Below are 16,435 nucleotides of genomic sequence, written 5' to 3'. Positions count from 1 at the left end.
CGTTAAGGAAACAATCGAACCTCAGTATTTGTTGGATAAAATTACATTGCTTTATTAGTAATCTAATAGTTTTAAAGCTGCATCCAAACACCTCCACTTGGTCGGCAAATAGAATGGCTCATAAATGTGAGGAAATGGAGTGTCAGCCCCAGTAACTCTCACCACGGGAGCTAATAGGTTGAGAAAACAATTTTCCTGAAATAGAATTCTGGTTGTTACAAAATAGATAAGAAAAAACGAACAGATATTTTTTCCATAAGAATAATTCCCCATAGAAGGTGGAATAATAAAATAAGAGTTGGTCATGGAAATTCTCCTTTAGAGAAAGTTTCCAGTACCTACTTAGATTTATTGGTCTTGAGGAAACTAAAATAGGTAAATATATACCTGTATCGTGGCTGCTATTTCTGCCCCAAATCCATTCGTCAAAGGTGCTTCATGGGAAACTAACACCCTTCCTGTTTTTGAGGCAGACTAAAGCAAAATTTGAGTGAACAAAAAGGCATTTTTTTAAATCTAAATTAGTCACTTACTTTGCAAATAGTCTCCACATCCCAAGGAAGAATGGACACTAAATCTATAACTTCCGCAGACACTTTGTGTTTTTCCTTTAAAATTCCTGCTACTTCTTTGAGAACGTGTACTTGAGTTCCCCAACCGATCATTGTTATATCTGATCCTAAACCCCACAACATTTTATGACATTTATGTACCCGATCCAGTAGTATTTACCCTTAACGAGTACATCAGCTTTCCCTATAAGCAGTTGGTAGTCTTCTACAGGCACTTCCTCCACTGCTGCCCTATAGAGTACTTTAGGTTCGAATACTATGCAAGGATCTGGATCTCTAATACAACTAAGTAGGAGGCCTTTGGCCTTGATTGGACCTCGAGGAACTACAATCTAGGACATTATCTTATGTAGCAGAGTACAGGGTGATTTTTTAATAATCGTCCCAAAAAATCTTAAAGACTTTTGCAGTACAAAAAATTTCCAAAAAGATGTAAACCTTTATTTTTTAAGGATCATCTTTTGGTCCAACAACGAACGTGTTGCTACCCACCATCTCACTTCCACTATTAATGAAAATGTTATAAATCTAATGCGACCAAATGCTGAACTATCTATTTCATTCAACTACAGGAATTGAAAGATCTTTTGATGATTGAATGGGACATTCAAATGCGAGTGTTTGGACGCTCAATATACCTTCAGTCCTGGTGTATGCGCGAAGTATGCCTCAGGGCTTTGTGAGTGATACAAAGCGCCGTGCCCAACTGCCCCACAAGGGGCTCTAACAGTCAACTTGCCGCAATCGAAGAGATCCCCGCTTCGGTATCTATATTTGGCTGCTTCATTTACTAACTAAAAACCACTGAAATATCCCTGATTATGATGAGGATCATTGCTACCTGATCAAAAGCTGGAAATATGTAATCGGCAAATTGAATTTCTGCTATGGCTGTGGAGCCAGCTACTGCTACCCCTATCCCGAAACCGATGATGCCTTGCTCGCACAGGGGGGTGTTGAAAACTCGTTGTTTGCCGTATTTCTTTTGGAGATCCAGGGTGCACCTGCACAGCATTTGATTACAAGTACGGAACATTGATTGGTTATCGATTACCTGAAGACCCCACCAAAGCCAACGTCCTCTCCGAAAATGATCGATTTTGGGTCACTTTTGAGGGCTGTCTCCAAGGCGTTGTTAACGGCTTGAAACATATTCATTTTGGCCCGTTCACCTAAGTTTAAAAATGTATTCAAATCCAATTATGAGAATAATGAATACATTTTACCTACCTTTGATAGTCACATTTGTATCTGGACTATACACGAAATGACTGCTGCACCGTCTTGGAACCTCCCTCACACTCACAATTTGCAACAATTCCCCAAATTTCTTCACACTTTTCAGTACCATCTTGCACCCTGGAGTACCACAACTGTGTGTTTCTGTAACTATACTTATCATCAAATTGTTTATCATAGTGGCTTGATAGAGAGCTATAGTGTTAAGGTTTCGAATATTTAACCAAATACGAGGGTATCAGAATGTAAACTAAGAATGAAGGTCTCTGATTTTGAGGGTGGCTAAAAGCACATGAAATTCGAGCTGTCCATGATTTTCGTATTTAGCTCGTTTTCGCCCTTTCGGCATTAGACTCCTAATTAAGTTGTGAAATTAGCCTCGGATTTTATGTGACGTATTTTTTATTATTTATTCAGCATTGTTATCAATACGGTTATAGGCAGTTGTTGTTTGGCTGCGGTATAAGGTGCATCTAAAAAGTATAGAATTCATAAAACGAATTTATAACAAAAATAACTTATTTCAAAGAACTTGAAAAAAATATATATATACAAATAATTAATAGATTTTGGGTCAATTTGACATTTTTATAACTGTAAAATGAAAAATTTGTGTCCAAAATATGGATCACATAAATTTTTGGTCAAATTACATTCGCAATAGTATGGTTTCCCCTTTACTATGTATGACGTTAAATACTCGGTCTTTCATACTTTCCATTAACCCTTGGAAAATTTAAGGAGAAATGCTTCAGCAATTGTTTTCTTCACTTCCTCATAATTCTCCATTGAATTTAGATCTGGACTTTCCGCGGGTCACTCCATGACATTGATGTTGCGGTTCTGAAAACTATTGTTTTGTTGTATGAGTCATGTGAATTGGAGCATTATCCTGCTGGGTAATTAAGCTCTGCCAAAAAGTCACCAACAAGCAAAAGGTTGTCATTGGGGAGAAATACTTAATTGTTTATTTTACTTGATAGAAAAGCGACAATGGTCGGACCGTTGAAAGAAAACCCTGCCCAAGGCATAAACGAGCTTCTACCGTATTGGCGCCGGGACAAGAATTGTTTTGCTCTTCTTTTCTTATATTTTTTTGCATACGTTTACTGGAAGTTCGGATACAATTTTCATTAATGACTTTTTTTTTTGAACGGCTTTCCTTAAAATGTTTCTTTCATCTCGCTTTGATAGTTTGCTTGAGTGCCCGGTTTCTTGCTTTTGGTAGATTTTACAAACGCTGCTAATAACATTGTGAGCCAATGTTTTTCAGCGACCTACTTTTGCAGCAATTTTTCTTTCTGACCATTTGATGTGAAATTTGTATTTGTCTCCTTTCTTCAGGAGTCAACAAATTTCCACAGTGGTCTTCTACAATATTCATTTTCTCAAGTCTTGTAAAAAATTGAGTTTGGCTGCATAAATTTTTTATTTCAAATTTTCCCACAAGAAGAAGTCCAATGGTAACAAATCAGGAGATCTTGGGGACCATTCAATATGATCCCAATCAATCTGCTTTTGCGAGAAGCAAACTGATAATCGCAGGTTATTAATACTCTTTTTTTGCATTTTATTTATCGACCAAATGATACGACAAAGATCCCATAACAAAGTCAATTTAATTCCCTTTAAAATAAGATATCACTTGCTCCCCTTTCCATTTAAGATTTAAGGGTGACAGCCACCTCTCCGTAGAGATTGGAGCAGAGGGACTGCAATTAGGTACAAAATATGTTCCCCTGAAAACTAAGGTTTACGTGTCTGAGCATATTTTTATTTATGCGTTTACAAGAAAAAAACCTGAGAGGAAACTTTTCGGTGCGCCATCTTGTACTATTGGACGAATAAAATGATCAATTATTTGTTTATTTTCTTCTGCGAAATTGAATAAGTAAACAGTGTGGCATATAATTTCAGCGAATGGATGTTGTAAGCAAAAATATATTAAATTTACACTTTTGTTTCAATTTTGGGCATTTTTGAACATTTCATGGGTGACCCTACATTTTTGGACGCACTTCACGTATGGTTACCATGATGTTATACACGGTGTTGCAGATTAGGTGACCATGAAATTACTCGACTTGACTTGATTTCCAGTCAATTCAATCAAGCCGTGAATCCGTACGTGCGGTAATGTTAAATGCATAAAAATTTCGAATATTTCTCGTTTCCTAACTTGATAGGAAATTTTACAAACAGAGGTATCCGTGTCGCAACATTTCTACCTCACAGATATGAAATTCTCCTGCGTTCATAGGCATTTGAGCACGAGGAACGTGCGCAGGTATTTTCACTTTCGGAATCATCTGAGCACATCAAACTTTGCTAGCATATCCGCTTACGTCATTAGGTATTCAGGCCAACCAGCGGCCTTGTCGAGTAAAAGTAACTGTGGTAACTGGGTTACCATCAGCTATACGTTGCTCGTTTGGTCTAGACTTGGTATACGCTCGATTAGATGTCGTTTGAATGTAAATTCGTTTCTGCATGTGCTCGAATATCTTCAAAAGAGAAAATGTGAGGGTTACCGTGTAAAAACTCTTGAAGATGACGACCACTGGCGGCGATGAAGAATTCGTTACGCCGACCCAGTTAAGCAAGTTCACCGCTGAAATTAAGAGTTATAAAAACCGTGAATAAACGACCTGTAATGAGCGTCAATTATTGCACTTAAGCCGCTTTAATTAATCCATTACCATTAGGCACCAACCTAAGAAATTCTTCACACAAAATAAATGTCCCGAGGTAGGTATTTGCAAATTTGCGCATTTTTACTGCTTGCTCTTTGAAACGCCACAATTGCCTCACCAAAAGGCTTTTGGTGTGAGTTTTTTCAGAAATGGTCCTCAAGTACGCTCCTGCGGTTTACATCAATCAACCGGTGATGTAATTTGCATAATGGCAGCTGCTACAGGTGTATTGTAAAGGATTTTAAATAAAATGTCACAATTTCTTGCATAATTTCTAAACAGTGTGAATTCATCAGCTGGCTGCTGCCGATGAAGCAATTTTTTATAGACATTAAAGAAGGAATCCTGACACCCTGTGTTAAACCTGAATGCTGGTGGATTTTACAACTGGAATTGCTGTTGGATCTAACACCCCTATTGCCTCATTGATCGTCCATAAACTCCCGTACTAAGGATATGGCTCGAGACAACTTTCGCCCTTACAGCTTAGCTATCGCAGATGTAAATCCCTTCTTGGCACACAGATGGCGTGTCGATAATTAAGACGTCTGGAATTTCTCACCGCCGTGCGCAGCTAATGAATTTATAAAATAATCACTTTTTCCAATCTCACTAGTTGAACTCGCCGGATCTTCAGTCGACAACAGGGAATTCGGGATCAAACTGGACGACTGTTATTCAACATACAGAATCGTGGAAGCGGGAGTACCTCAAGAAGCAGTACTATCGCTATGATTTGTTTTTCCATAATAACTTGGAAACTAAAAATGATTTGGCAACATTGTTTTCAGTTCACGAAAGAGTATTTGGCACATTTTTTATTTCCTAAATTTTCATCCTTGATGAGATGTTTTGCAACATTTTTGAGATAATAATTTGATACAATACAGTTACAACACTTCATGGCTCTTCTGTTATCTTTCCAGGATCTTAGTCTTTCGACAATAGAATTAGTTAATTGGAATCAACCGTTTATATTGGCCTGCTTTATCGCCTGACATGGACTCTATAGAACATGCTTGAGATAGCTTTCCAGAGCTGTTAAGTTTCAAAGAAATCCTTCAAGAACCACCCAGGAGTTTGTTATTGCTGTTGCAAAAGAATGGTAGCATATATAAAATTCATTAATAAATAAATATTATATACATTGTTTATGTCACATTATAAAATATCCAAGAATCAAGGTGATGCAAAACTTTTGAAGCTATTTTCTTATTTGAAGAATTGGTGGTTGATTCACCTGAAGATTTACGTTAATACCCAACAAATTTTTTTCAGAGTAATTTCTTTCCAGGAACGTAAACAATTTAATAAAACTTTTAGCATTCCTTCCAGCCATTTGGAAAGTAAATTGCAGGAAAGATAAGTATTTAGAGGTGAAGTTCTCAGTTCCATGAATGGTAAATAACAGTAATAGGACAAATCTCCCTTAAATAGTGAAACTAAGCAATGGAGCAAAATATTTAAAAAAAGTTAATGAGATTCATAATTGCTGAAAATATGTGAGAAGTAGGAATTGAGGATTCTGTAGATTAATTTAAACTAATAATTGCCAATGAGAAAATAATTAAGCTCAGAGCATATCTCGTACGCGTCAATTGACTATGATGAAAAGAATAAATCACTATGATTCATAAAGTTAATAATCTTTGAAAAATCGTTACAAGATTTCAATTAAAGATAAAGCATAACTATTTAGCATTTTTAGTGAAAGTGATAGTTCGAGTCTCAACCTTTTCAATACCGTAATAAATAAAATAAAAAAAGGGTCAAGGAGATATCAGTAGGAGGCAAATGTGATTGAAACTCAGTCGTTTGAATATATGCTTATACTATCATCGTCGTATCAGAAGAAGACGATAAAAACAAATGTTACTTTGAGACACTTTTATTGGTTTTTATAGTTTTTTAATTTTATTATACAGGAGGACTCGGCGTTGAGAACAATAAAAATATACAGGGCAAGTCCTCCGTTTAACATATAGTTTCCTCAATCAAAATAGATATCTCTTATATTACCTTAGAATAGATTTTATTATCTCTGCATGATAATAACTATATTTTTTTAAAATAACGGTGAATCTCGACTTAAAATTACTCATATAGTGGGTATTCGTTCAGAACTATGTCATAATAACCTTGTTGCTCTAAAAATACATTTTTTTTGTGTTTTTTTTTGTGAAATTTTAATTTAAAAATGTATTAAATCTTGTGAAGCCCACATTCAACCAACTTTAAACTTCACTAGATAGATACTGTTACACCAATCTTTTGCTTATAAAGACACTTCGTTTAATACTGTATTATGCTTTGTAACCCTATCTCCTCTATTATATTTAATATACATTAAGATAAAATTTTAATGGCACAACATACACTTTACGCACACATCGAGTAGGGCCGGTTTGTCTGCTTCAATAAGTTCAAATTTATTACGTATTATTTACCAGAAAACGGGCCCTTTATAATACGGATTCACCGTTTTTGGTAACTGCAAAAGAGTAAAGCATTCAGTAACGAAATTTTTAACATTAACTATGGGATAAACTACGTATTACATGCTACATGAGATGACAACTAGATTTAAATAGTCAGTGGAAGTGAAGTGTAGTAAAGATATGCTTCTGAGTCTCCTGTAAGAAAAGATGAGGAGGGAAATAAGAGTCTTATTAAAACCAAACAGTAAAATCTAGATTAATTAGAGTAATAATAATAGTAATAATGATAGAGAATTATACCTAACTATTCTAAGTATCTTAAACTAGACTGAACTTAAGTCAGTAATAATAGTAATAGATTAGAGAGATGGAGAGTAACCTCGTATCAACATCAGTGTAACATACACAACGCATTTTCTTATTGTTAAGTAAAACAGGTTTATAATATTTACAAGAGCTCACATTCACTTTCGTTCAATTTAAATGGGATGAAGCGGTTCGTGACTTAAGCGCTGTTACCCAACCAAGAACGCTTTTTACTCCACATTCAAATTTACCGTGTAATGCACACTCGTGTGGAATATAACCTTAGAAGTGACTTAGTGATATTCCTAGCCCTAGAAGTATTATTAAACTTTTCAATTTGAGCGAAAGTACTCCTGGTTTTTGAGGGGAGGAAGTTGCCTGATTGTCGTCTAGCATGATGGAAATTAATGCCATCAAAAAGATGATTAAAAAGGATCTATATTGTCTGTATAAGCGCTTGGAGCGTGTAATCAATCTTGGTAATTGATTTTTAATGATATACGGTAGTTAAATAATAGAGACAAATAATCATCCACAGCAAAGTTTAAAGAGACTGAAGCACAGAAGGATTAAATAGATAATTTTTTAAGACCAACTGCAGGTTTCAGTGACCTTTAAGTGGGCGTGGCTGTGACTGCATAACTCTTTTTAAAGCTTCTGGGTAATATAAATGTGGTTATTATGCCTATATAGTAATTTAGGGTTTTGTTACGCATAAATTGAACGTTTACAATTGTAAGTGAACTCGGTAAATTATAGTGGAGATTACTTGCATTTTGTTTTTTTCTGAAGTAAAACGAACGTGGGCAATAAAGAAAGTCCTTGAGAGTACAACTTCCAAATTGACATCTCAGAAATGGTTGGAAATATTCCCTGCAAAAGTATAATTTCCCCTTTGCCTTTTGGAACGTTTCATTCCTTTCACTCCAACTGTCCAAAAACGATTTTTCTTCGCTTTTCCTGCAAACTTGTGTAACTGGAATCACGTGATTCTCACTTTCTCCCTTCAAATCCAACATTAACCAGTAGGGATTCGAACAATGTTAAATTTACTTCTAACTAACCGGAGCCTTTCGATGTTCGGCAGACACTAATTGTCTATTACGTCCATCAGATTAACCAGGATTGAACATACATTTTGAAATAAAAATAAATTTATAACAAATTTGAAGTGTTCTGAAATGGAATTTGAGAGTTCTTAAAAAGAAAGGAGAATATCTGTTAGCATTGTCAATTATTCTAAATCATGTTAACTTGGTCTTGCAAAAACCGTTTACTTTCAACTTTAAGTTCAGTTGAACCCATTCAAATAACACACATTTCAAAATTCCTTTATATGTTAATTTTTACTTTTGATTTCCTGACATTATAGGAAAAAACTACCGAATCGTGCGTGGATTTTTTTATCCATATTGGCAGACACCTTCAGTTATTCTTAGGTTCAGGTCAATCTTTTGCCAAAACTGCCCCGATCTCCTAACAATTGAATATGTATAGAATATCATAGGAAGAAAACTAAAGAACTGGGATAATGGAAGCTCTCCGGCACGAATTTCTGATTATTTTGAATGCTGTTCTTCAAGATATCAACCATCTAGTGGAATCATTGTTGCGAAGAGTAAGTGTAAATAGGAGCTCAATACATTATGAATTAAAAATTGTGTATTTTTCGGTCTTTTCTTTGAAAACGCCTTCGACTAGCTAAAGTTGTTTGCCAACTTTGTTAAAAAAATTTCCATCACTTCTAGATATTGGAATTTTCGTGTCACCGAGTATAATTGAAAATACAGCGTGTTGACCATTTCTTCCGAAAAGTTAACCTGCACTGATTCAAAGAAATGTATCTACATGCAGATAGTGTAGAAGAGTTTCAGAAGTTTTGCGTTAACCTAATCTAACTTGACAATAACATATACCTCTTCTAAGAAGGAGACATGAATTTTGGACGCTAATCATAAAAAAGAAAAAAAATCCTTTACGTTTAACACAAACTTCGAAATATCCAGTAGTCTTGCTATGTTTACACCAACTTGATCAATCAACCTAAACTAGGAAGGACGAAAGCTTTCTTATTGAAGAAATCTATTTTTAGTGCCTTCAATTAAGTTAATTTGAATTACATGACAATTATGAATTTTGTTAACCTGAAGTCACAAAGGTTATCAGAAAAAAAATTGTTAACGCGAATTTTAAATTACTTCAAAGTTTTGCTATGTTAACTTTAACACGTATTAATCAGATACTGCTCAAATTCTTGTAAAAATACGTGAATTATCAATTATTCTATGGGGTTAACTTCAATTTGTTCAAAGTTATCATAAATTTCGATATTTTCTTAAGATTTCCATGGGTCGTAAACGATGTCTATTAACCGTCCAGAACATACTTAAGTTCTTGCAGTCGAGTCGGGTTAGTTTAATTCCGGATAAATAACCTAATTTAAATTCATTGGAAATCATCATTAATTTTGAACTGAAAAACGTATTTTCAATTAATCTTAGTTTTGCCGAAATCTTTCAATATTAACCTGTGTTAAGGGACAATACTTTCTAACAAAAAATAAAGATTTATTCATTGCATTCATCAAGTTAACATGAATTTTAATTATCTTACATTTTCAGCAATGTTGACTGTCTCTTTTTAACGTGATTGCAATATTTTAATTGCACAAAGATTTCAATGTTAATTCAATCAAGTTAACATGAATTAATTGAGGATTATATATATATATATACATATATATGTACATATGGTTAAACTATTTTTTCTGAACAGATTAGGGATTTATCTTGAAACTGAAAGCAAATTAAATTTATATTAGGTTAACGGAAACTCATACGGAATTAATATAAATTTTTACCAAACTTAATTTCAAATGATCTGAAATATTATATTATGTATGTATTAATCTTTCAATATTGATCTGTATACAAAAATTATCCAGTACTTCTGTCAAGCTAATATGAATTGAAATGAACAAAAATTGCTAAGCAGTGATAATCTGGACTCATGAGAATTTTGATATGGTGATTTTTTCCACATTTTCCGTCTATTTGATTCTGTTGAACTCTTGAACTAACCTAATATTGCAGGAGAGTTCAACGCAGACTAACCTAAAATTTTGAAAGTTTTCTGTGAGAACATAGTTTTTCATGTTAACTCACATTTTTTTCTCTAAATTAAAAATATTGACAACAATCAGATTCCCCCCCCCCCCCCTCGCAGCAAAACAAAATACTTCAGATTTTAAAGTTCCCACAAATAATAATATTTCAGACAAAAATAATAATCTCAACACACAACCAGAAATTTGATTCACAGCCTTACACCAAACGTGATAAGTCAGCCCTTACTTTCCTTTGTCAAAGGGCTGACTGTTTTTCAAAAAGTAGGCCTGCAACAATAGATTATACGACTAGCAAAATTCATTGTCACAGTGACTTTTTTAATAGATTGTTTCGGATTTATTATTATAATAAAAATAAAGTATTCAGAGAATTTTGAATGATCTAAGACAGCTTTTCAATTTAACATTGCCACCTTACTGCAAAAGGAGGAAAATGGGATAATGAAAAACTGAATTAATCGATTCAAAAAATGATTAATTCAATGAAAACGATTGCACATCTGTGTGATAGGTACCTTGGAATGAAATAGATTTTTTTTATAATTATTTTTAAACAAGGAAGTGTAATATTAGACGTTTTGTAATAACGTTCTCAACCTCTCAGTCAATTTTTGAAACTGTAATTGCTTATTAGGAATGTTTTTTAGTCCTGCTTGTTATTAGCGCGAACCCTTTTGAATAAACTTATAAAATATACACAAGATGGAGATGAGCTTTTTGGTTTTGCTGCTGCAGCATAAGTGAGATCAAAATCAGCATTGAGTAAAAAAGCAGCTCCATCACTAAAAATTTTTTACACAGTGGAAAAAGTAATTTCTCGTGAATTCAAGAGGTATTTTACATTATATACATCTAACATTCAGACGCAAGGAAAAATTGTAGAGCTAAGTATTAATTCAATACTACACTCTAAATTCATAGGTCTATATCATATCTAGACAATAACAATATTAGTAGTGTTGTTTTTGGACAAGCTGATTGCATACTAAAACCTTTTTAATTCATCGTTATTATCATAAGAAAAATTAATATACAACATACAACTCATCCAAAGAACAAACATAGTACTACTAGAAACGCACTAGATGTTAAAAGTTATAGTGTTACAAGTCTCAGCTCACTTCGGCTCCGTCCGCAAATCGATCGTGATTGTTCGAATCTAATCGAACAAGTCCGACATCTCGCGATCCGGTCACGTGCTGCAGCACGTCATCCACGTGGATCCGCAGCCGCAATATTGGCAAGGGGGCGTGGCTATCGTGATGGGGGCATACAGGTAACCATTGGCTATTACCAGGGGAGGCGCTGTTGCAGTCTGCGCAGGTGCCGCCGCCATAATGCGCTGTTGCTGTTGCTGCTGTTGGTGAGTTTGGTCTTGGTAGAGTACCTGGAACAAGGGGGAAGTTTAAGCAATATTCGAAATCAAAAGGTTAGAACTAAATTAGTTTTAAACGATTTTTTTGAAGTTTGTTTTTCTGTAAACAATAGGCGTTTTAAATCTTTAGTCTCCTTATACATTCACTTGCGCACGCGTAAAATATTTGACAGGATCGTTGATAAATATATATTTCGTTCTACCAAGAAACCCAGATATGGCTCAGAGTCAAAATGTATTTTTTACAAATTTTAAAGTTAGTTTTATTAAAAAGAATAAAATAGTTATGCCTTTGGCTACCCTAGTCTCCTGTGTATTATTTTGAGCATGCGTAAAGTATTTGAAAATTGATTTTTGAGAAATTTTCGTATCTCTTTCCCTCATCCTAGAATCTAAAATTTGGATCAAGTTGAGTTAAAACAGATCTTTTCTTACGAATTTGTTTTACGGGAAAACATGAGATATGTATTGACACTTCTGATTCCCCTGTATATTCTCTTAGAAATATAGAAAATATTTGAAAAAGTATTTGTAAGCTTAAGCGAAGTAATAGAGAAATAAAGAACATCAAAAGTGAGGTAGGGAATATGAATTAACGTAAGCAAAAAGACTGACTAAATTAAAAGAAAATAAAAAGGAATATATAAGAAAGAAAAAATTAAAAGAGAATTAAGTGGAAAGGAGAAAACAAAAAAAAAGATAAACAACTTGTGAGAGAAGCAGGCAAGAAACAAAGAAGTAGTAGATTCACAAGAAAAACTAAACAAGATCCAAAATAAAACAGAAAAGTAACTAATTAAAGTATTGCACGCTAAACACTTAGGTACTTAACCACGAATGCAGGTTTTCCTAAAATAATTAATAATTCCTTTAACGTTTCAGATATACATATATGACATTATTTTAAACCAAAATGAAGAAAACTGAATTTTCTTTCTTCCTACGTTATAAAAAGCACAACATCATATTTGAAAAAATTAATAAAATTAAAGTTAAAAAAGTGACAATTAAAATTTATTATTGTGAACAACCTCCATACGTTTTTGGCAAAATGAGTGTTCGTGTCTGCTAAACTGATCTTATATGAAAATCCATTCTAAAATTATCAAAATCTAACTTAAGCCATTTACGATAAGAATTTTTAAGGGGAACTTACCTGAATTACGAATCTATAAATAAATGTAGAAAAGCACACGTAAAACAAAGAAAACAATATGTTTGAGAATACATGCGGCAGTATCGAAGAAGTATAGAAGAATAGATAATATAGACTATGTTGTGACAGTATAATGACACTATTGTAAGAAAAACAAAAGTGACAAAGGCAACTATCATTAATCCATGTGAGTAGATTTCAGAAGAAAATGATATATATTAACTGAAGATGTATATGATTATTTCCAATTTTAAAACTGTTATAAAAAAATTGATAGGACTATCTTTGATGGACAAATATCCGGTTAGCTAATCAATTTCCAATTTGCCAAAAAAATTCAATTCAGCATAATCTTATCTAGAATGTGGCTTCGAGATGGTTACAGAGCTATTTACCATGCGATAATAATATGATTATTTGAATTTTTATGTAAATTGTGAGTTAATGAATAAAACACGAAAAAATGGGCTAAAAATAATAATATTTAATCAAGTATTTTTTTCATTTGTTGATAGGATAAATCATTAATTCTGTTTACTCACCATTAACTTACTAATATTTTTGTGAATATTTTGCTCACTTAAACAGCTAAATATTTACTCAGACGGTAAAGAATCTATATACTTCTACGCTATTTAAAATGCAAATACTTATCGTTCAGCAAATAACGTCATTTTATAACATGTAAATTCCTCAACCAATATGTAAAATACTTAAACAAATTATAACTTTATCTCACTAAATTGATGGGATTTTCTTTTATATATTTAAAGCAATGGAGTTTATTTATACAATAGCGCTGTAAATATGTATGAGGAATTATGGATTAGATATGAATTTGAAAAACATTTTTCAGTTACTTTGAAAGTTAATATGACGGACACTAATTTAGCACCAGATTTGGAAATAGATATGTTATATATATAGCATATCATTAAACGAAAATTGCACGGGTTTGTTTAACATATCACGAGAATAGTACCACGTGCGTCTAAGTACCTAAAATGGAATTTTCCATAGAACTACTTCAATTTGATGCAGAACGGCCTTTCTAACCTCCTAATTTAAAGTTTACAAATTTTTTCACAATCAACGGCAAGAATACTTTTTATGATGTTTTTCGTATATGTATAAAGAACGACCTCAAAAAGTACATTAAACAGAATTTATCATCTAACTTCTCGAATTATTACCGAATTGCCTCCTTAACCACCTGATTTAATACTCACGGAGTTTTCCAAAATTAGCATCATACTTTTGGTGCACGCGAAGTTAAATCATATAGAAAAGATAATAAAATTAACCTTATCGAAGAATTTCCTTCCTCTAACCATTACAAAACTGACCTTCTTGACCTCTAGATTTAACGCTCACGGATTTTTTCTTACATCTGCGGGTATTTATTTTTGTAAATAGTCTTGAAAATTTAAGTTTATTTTCCAAATTAAAAGCTTACCTGCCAAGCTAGACTCTTAATGAGCTGCAAAGTTTGCCTGCGCTCATGTCCCATAAGACAGACCGTGCTCTGCGCCACCACGTCATGAAGGAGCAATAGGAATCTGTGTCTGGATGCAGATTCTTCAGGGACACTTCCGAAGTGATTCCACAAGTACGTTTCCAGCTTCGATCGCTGTTGCACTACGTCGGAGAAGTCAATGAAAAAGCGTGAGCACATGTATCTGAAACGGAATTAAAATATTAGTAATAAATAATTCTTTTGAAGGAGGTCCATAAAGGTACCCCTCAATAAATTGAACCATCAAATTTAATTTGTAGAGTCCTGAACGAGTTAGTCCAACCGCAATAAAAAGAACGATGTCTCCGCATGACGCAATTTGCTAAATTGGATCAAACAATCTCCTTGGAATGTAATACTTTCTCACTTTACTTTCGAGGTCGCCATTGCTAGACTTTTAATACGTCAAGCATTTAATTGCGATATTTCTTCACTGTTTTATTCAAATGTGCGCCAATAGACGCACCAAGCGTGGGAGTGATCTTGCTTCTTCTCGATTGAGATTGCATAAGCAGGTCAACAGCACCAGTTCAGGTGCTGAATATAGAAAAAAATGCATGATTGGAACACTATTATCGATTGCATATCATTGACCCAGAACTGATGACAATTGGTTTTTTGCAAGCCGACCTAGGGGCGAGGGAACAGCCTTTCGTCCAGCCTAATCGTAAAGGTTAAAACACGCGAAAGGATCGCTATTTTTGAAAGGTCAAGGGCGATGGGTAACTGGTCACCATGGGTTGAACCCCAACTGTGAAGATTCAGAACTAGTGAAGATTAATAATGGTTGTGTAAACTGTCCAATGCCAGGGTATAGCACTTTATTTGCACGGCATATTAATGGTTTTGATATTGTAATATCTCAAAAACAAGTCGTTTCCACTTGTCCGACTATTTGGGATCTTCGTAGATGGGTGAGGCCAGACCGAAAAAAAAAAACATGAAAGCAGTCGAGCAAGAAAGGACACTGAAGAGATGAGTCGGCGCACTCTTTAAATTTCGGATGGTAAAATCACTAATTGTTTTTGATTTAAAATGTTTACATGTTCCTAATGCTGAAAAGAAGATACGTGCGCTAATGAAATTTGAGGCCACCGGATTTTTTTACAAATTTAGTACCTAATAGACTATCGCTTGTTTAGTACCTGCCTGTGGGAACTACGTCAAAATCAATGGAATTTGCTATTTAAAGATAAAATATGCGATGATATTTTGGGGAAAAACGCGGCGCCCAATTCTTTACTTCCTCTACATTGACAACAACGAGTTCAGAGTTTCAGAACGTTTTCCAGATTTTTTTAGAAAACTAACTAACTAGTTGGCCCCTAACTTTATTATTTAAAGCCTCTAAAATCCAATATTATACACGAGTCTCATTGTCTTTCAGTACATCAGTGATATTTATCATGTAGAGTATAAAACTTCTGTACTTCATTATTTGTCCTAGAGTCTCCTGGGAATAAAATATGCAAAGCTTGGTGCTGCAGTCAGATTCTTTAATATTAGTTACATACCTACCATCCCTAAATTGTGTAAATTGTTCAATTTTTAGTTTATTTTGTTCCAGATTCTGTTGGAAATAAGATATAGAAAATTCAGTGTAATAATCAGTGTCTGAAGTTAATTATTTATCTCCCCAAAATTGTCTAAATTGTACTTTTATATATTATGAATTTCATTACCTAGAAATTCAGAATATTCAGAACGCCCGACATTAATTACACCCCGTCCAGACGTTCAGTTTTTTTTCTTGAATTTTCTTGGAATATATTATGAAAGGCTCAGTGAAGTAATTAGTCTCTATTGTAACTTATTTAGTGCTGTCAAAAACAACAATTATTTGAAATCTTCAAACATTGTTTAAACCTCTTTAATTTGTAATAAGAAGCTCTTACATTAATGGAATTTGTTGTTTTTAAACCGTGGTTATAAGAGGTTTTGGAAAAGGCATTCCACAAATTAGTTTTTCATTGGTAGCGCTAAACTTTTTTACTTTTCGTTGTCAAAAACAAT

General features: G+C 33.8%; 2 protein-coding genes across 3 annotated transcripts in view; both read right to left on the bottom strand.

Moving 5' to 3' along the window:
• Nucleotides 1-23: 23 nt before the first annotated feature.
• BckdhB (Branched chain keto acid dehydrogenase E1 subunit beta) lies at nt 24-4,020 on the bottom strand. 2 transcript variants are annotated; one of them, XM_066397567.1, is made up of 9 exons: nt 3,880-4,020; nt 1,803-1,955; nt 1,627-1,744; nt 1,414-1,576; nt 1,211-1,366; nt 733-904; nt 534-679; nt 388-474; nt 24-195 (listed from the first exon to the last, which is right to left on the bottom strand). In XM_066397567.1, exons 2-9 carry the CDS (start codon nt 1,921-1,923, stop codon nt 55-57), a joined length of 1,104 nt encoding a protein of 367 aa, XP_066253664.1. In that variant the 5' UTR covers nt 1,924-1,955; nt 3,880-4,020; the 3' UTR covers nt 24-54. The 2 variants fall into 2 exon arrangements, with proteins under 2 accessions (XP_066253664.1, XP_066253663.1); XM_066397566.1 differs by lacking the exon at nt 3,880-4,020 and having other exon boundaries at nt 1,803-2,090.
• A 2,356-nt stretch (nt 4,021-6,376) lies between these two features.
• LOC136413710 (terminal nucleotidyltransferase 5C) overlaps nt 6,377-16,435 on the bottom strand; it is a 37,922-nt gene continuing 27,863 nt past the window's right edge. The window contains exons 6-7 of the mRNA XM_066397403.1: nt 14,363-14,585; nt 6,377-11,762 (exon numbers count right to left, since the gene is read on the bottom strand). Of these exons, the coding sequence (XP_066253500.1) occupies nt 11,568-11,762; nt 14,363-14,585 (418 nt within the window). The 3' untranslated portion in view covers nt 6,377-11,567. The remainder of the gene's footprint in view (nt 11,763-14,362; nt 14,586-16,435) is intronic.

The sequence above is a fragment of the Euwallacea similis genome, chromosome 15 (genome assembly GCF_039881205.1).
Source record: "Euwallacea similis isolate ESF13 chromosome 15, ESF131.1, whole genome shotgun sequence".
In the NCBI taxonomy this organism is placed as follows: Eukaryota; Metazoa; Arthropoda; class Insecta; order Coleoptera; family Curculionidae; genus Euwallacea; species Euwallacea similis.
The sequence above is the reverse complement of the archived record's forward strand: the minus strand, read 5'-3'. Positions and strand labels throughout refer to the sequence as shown.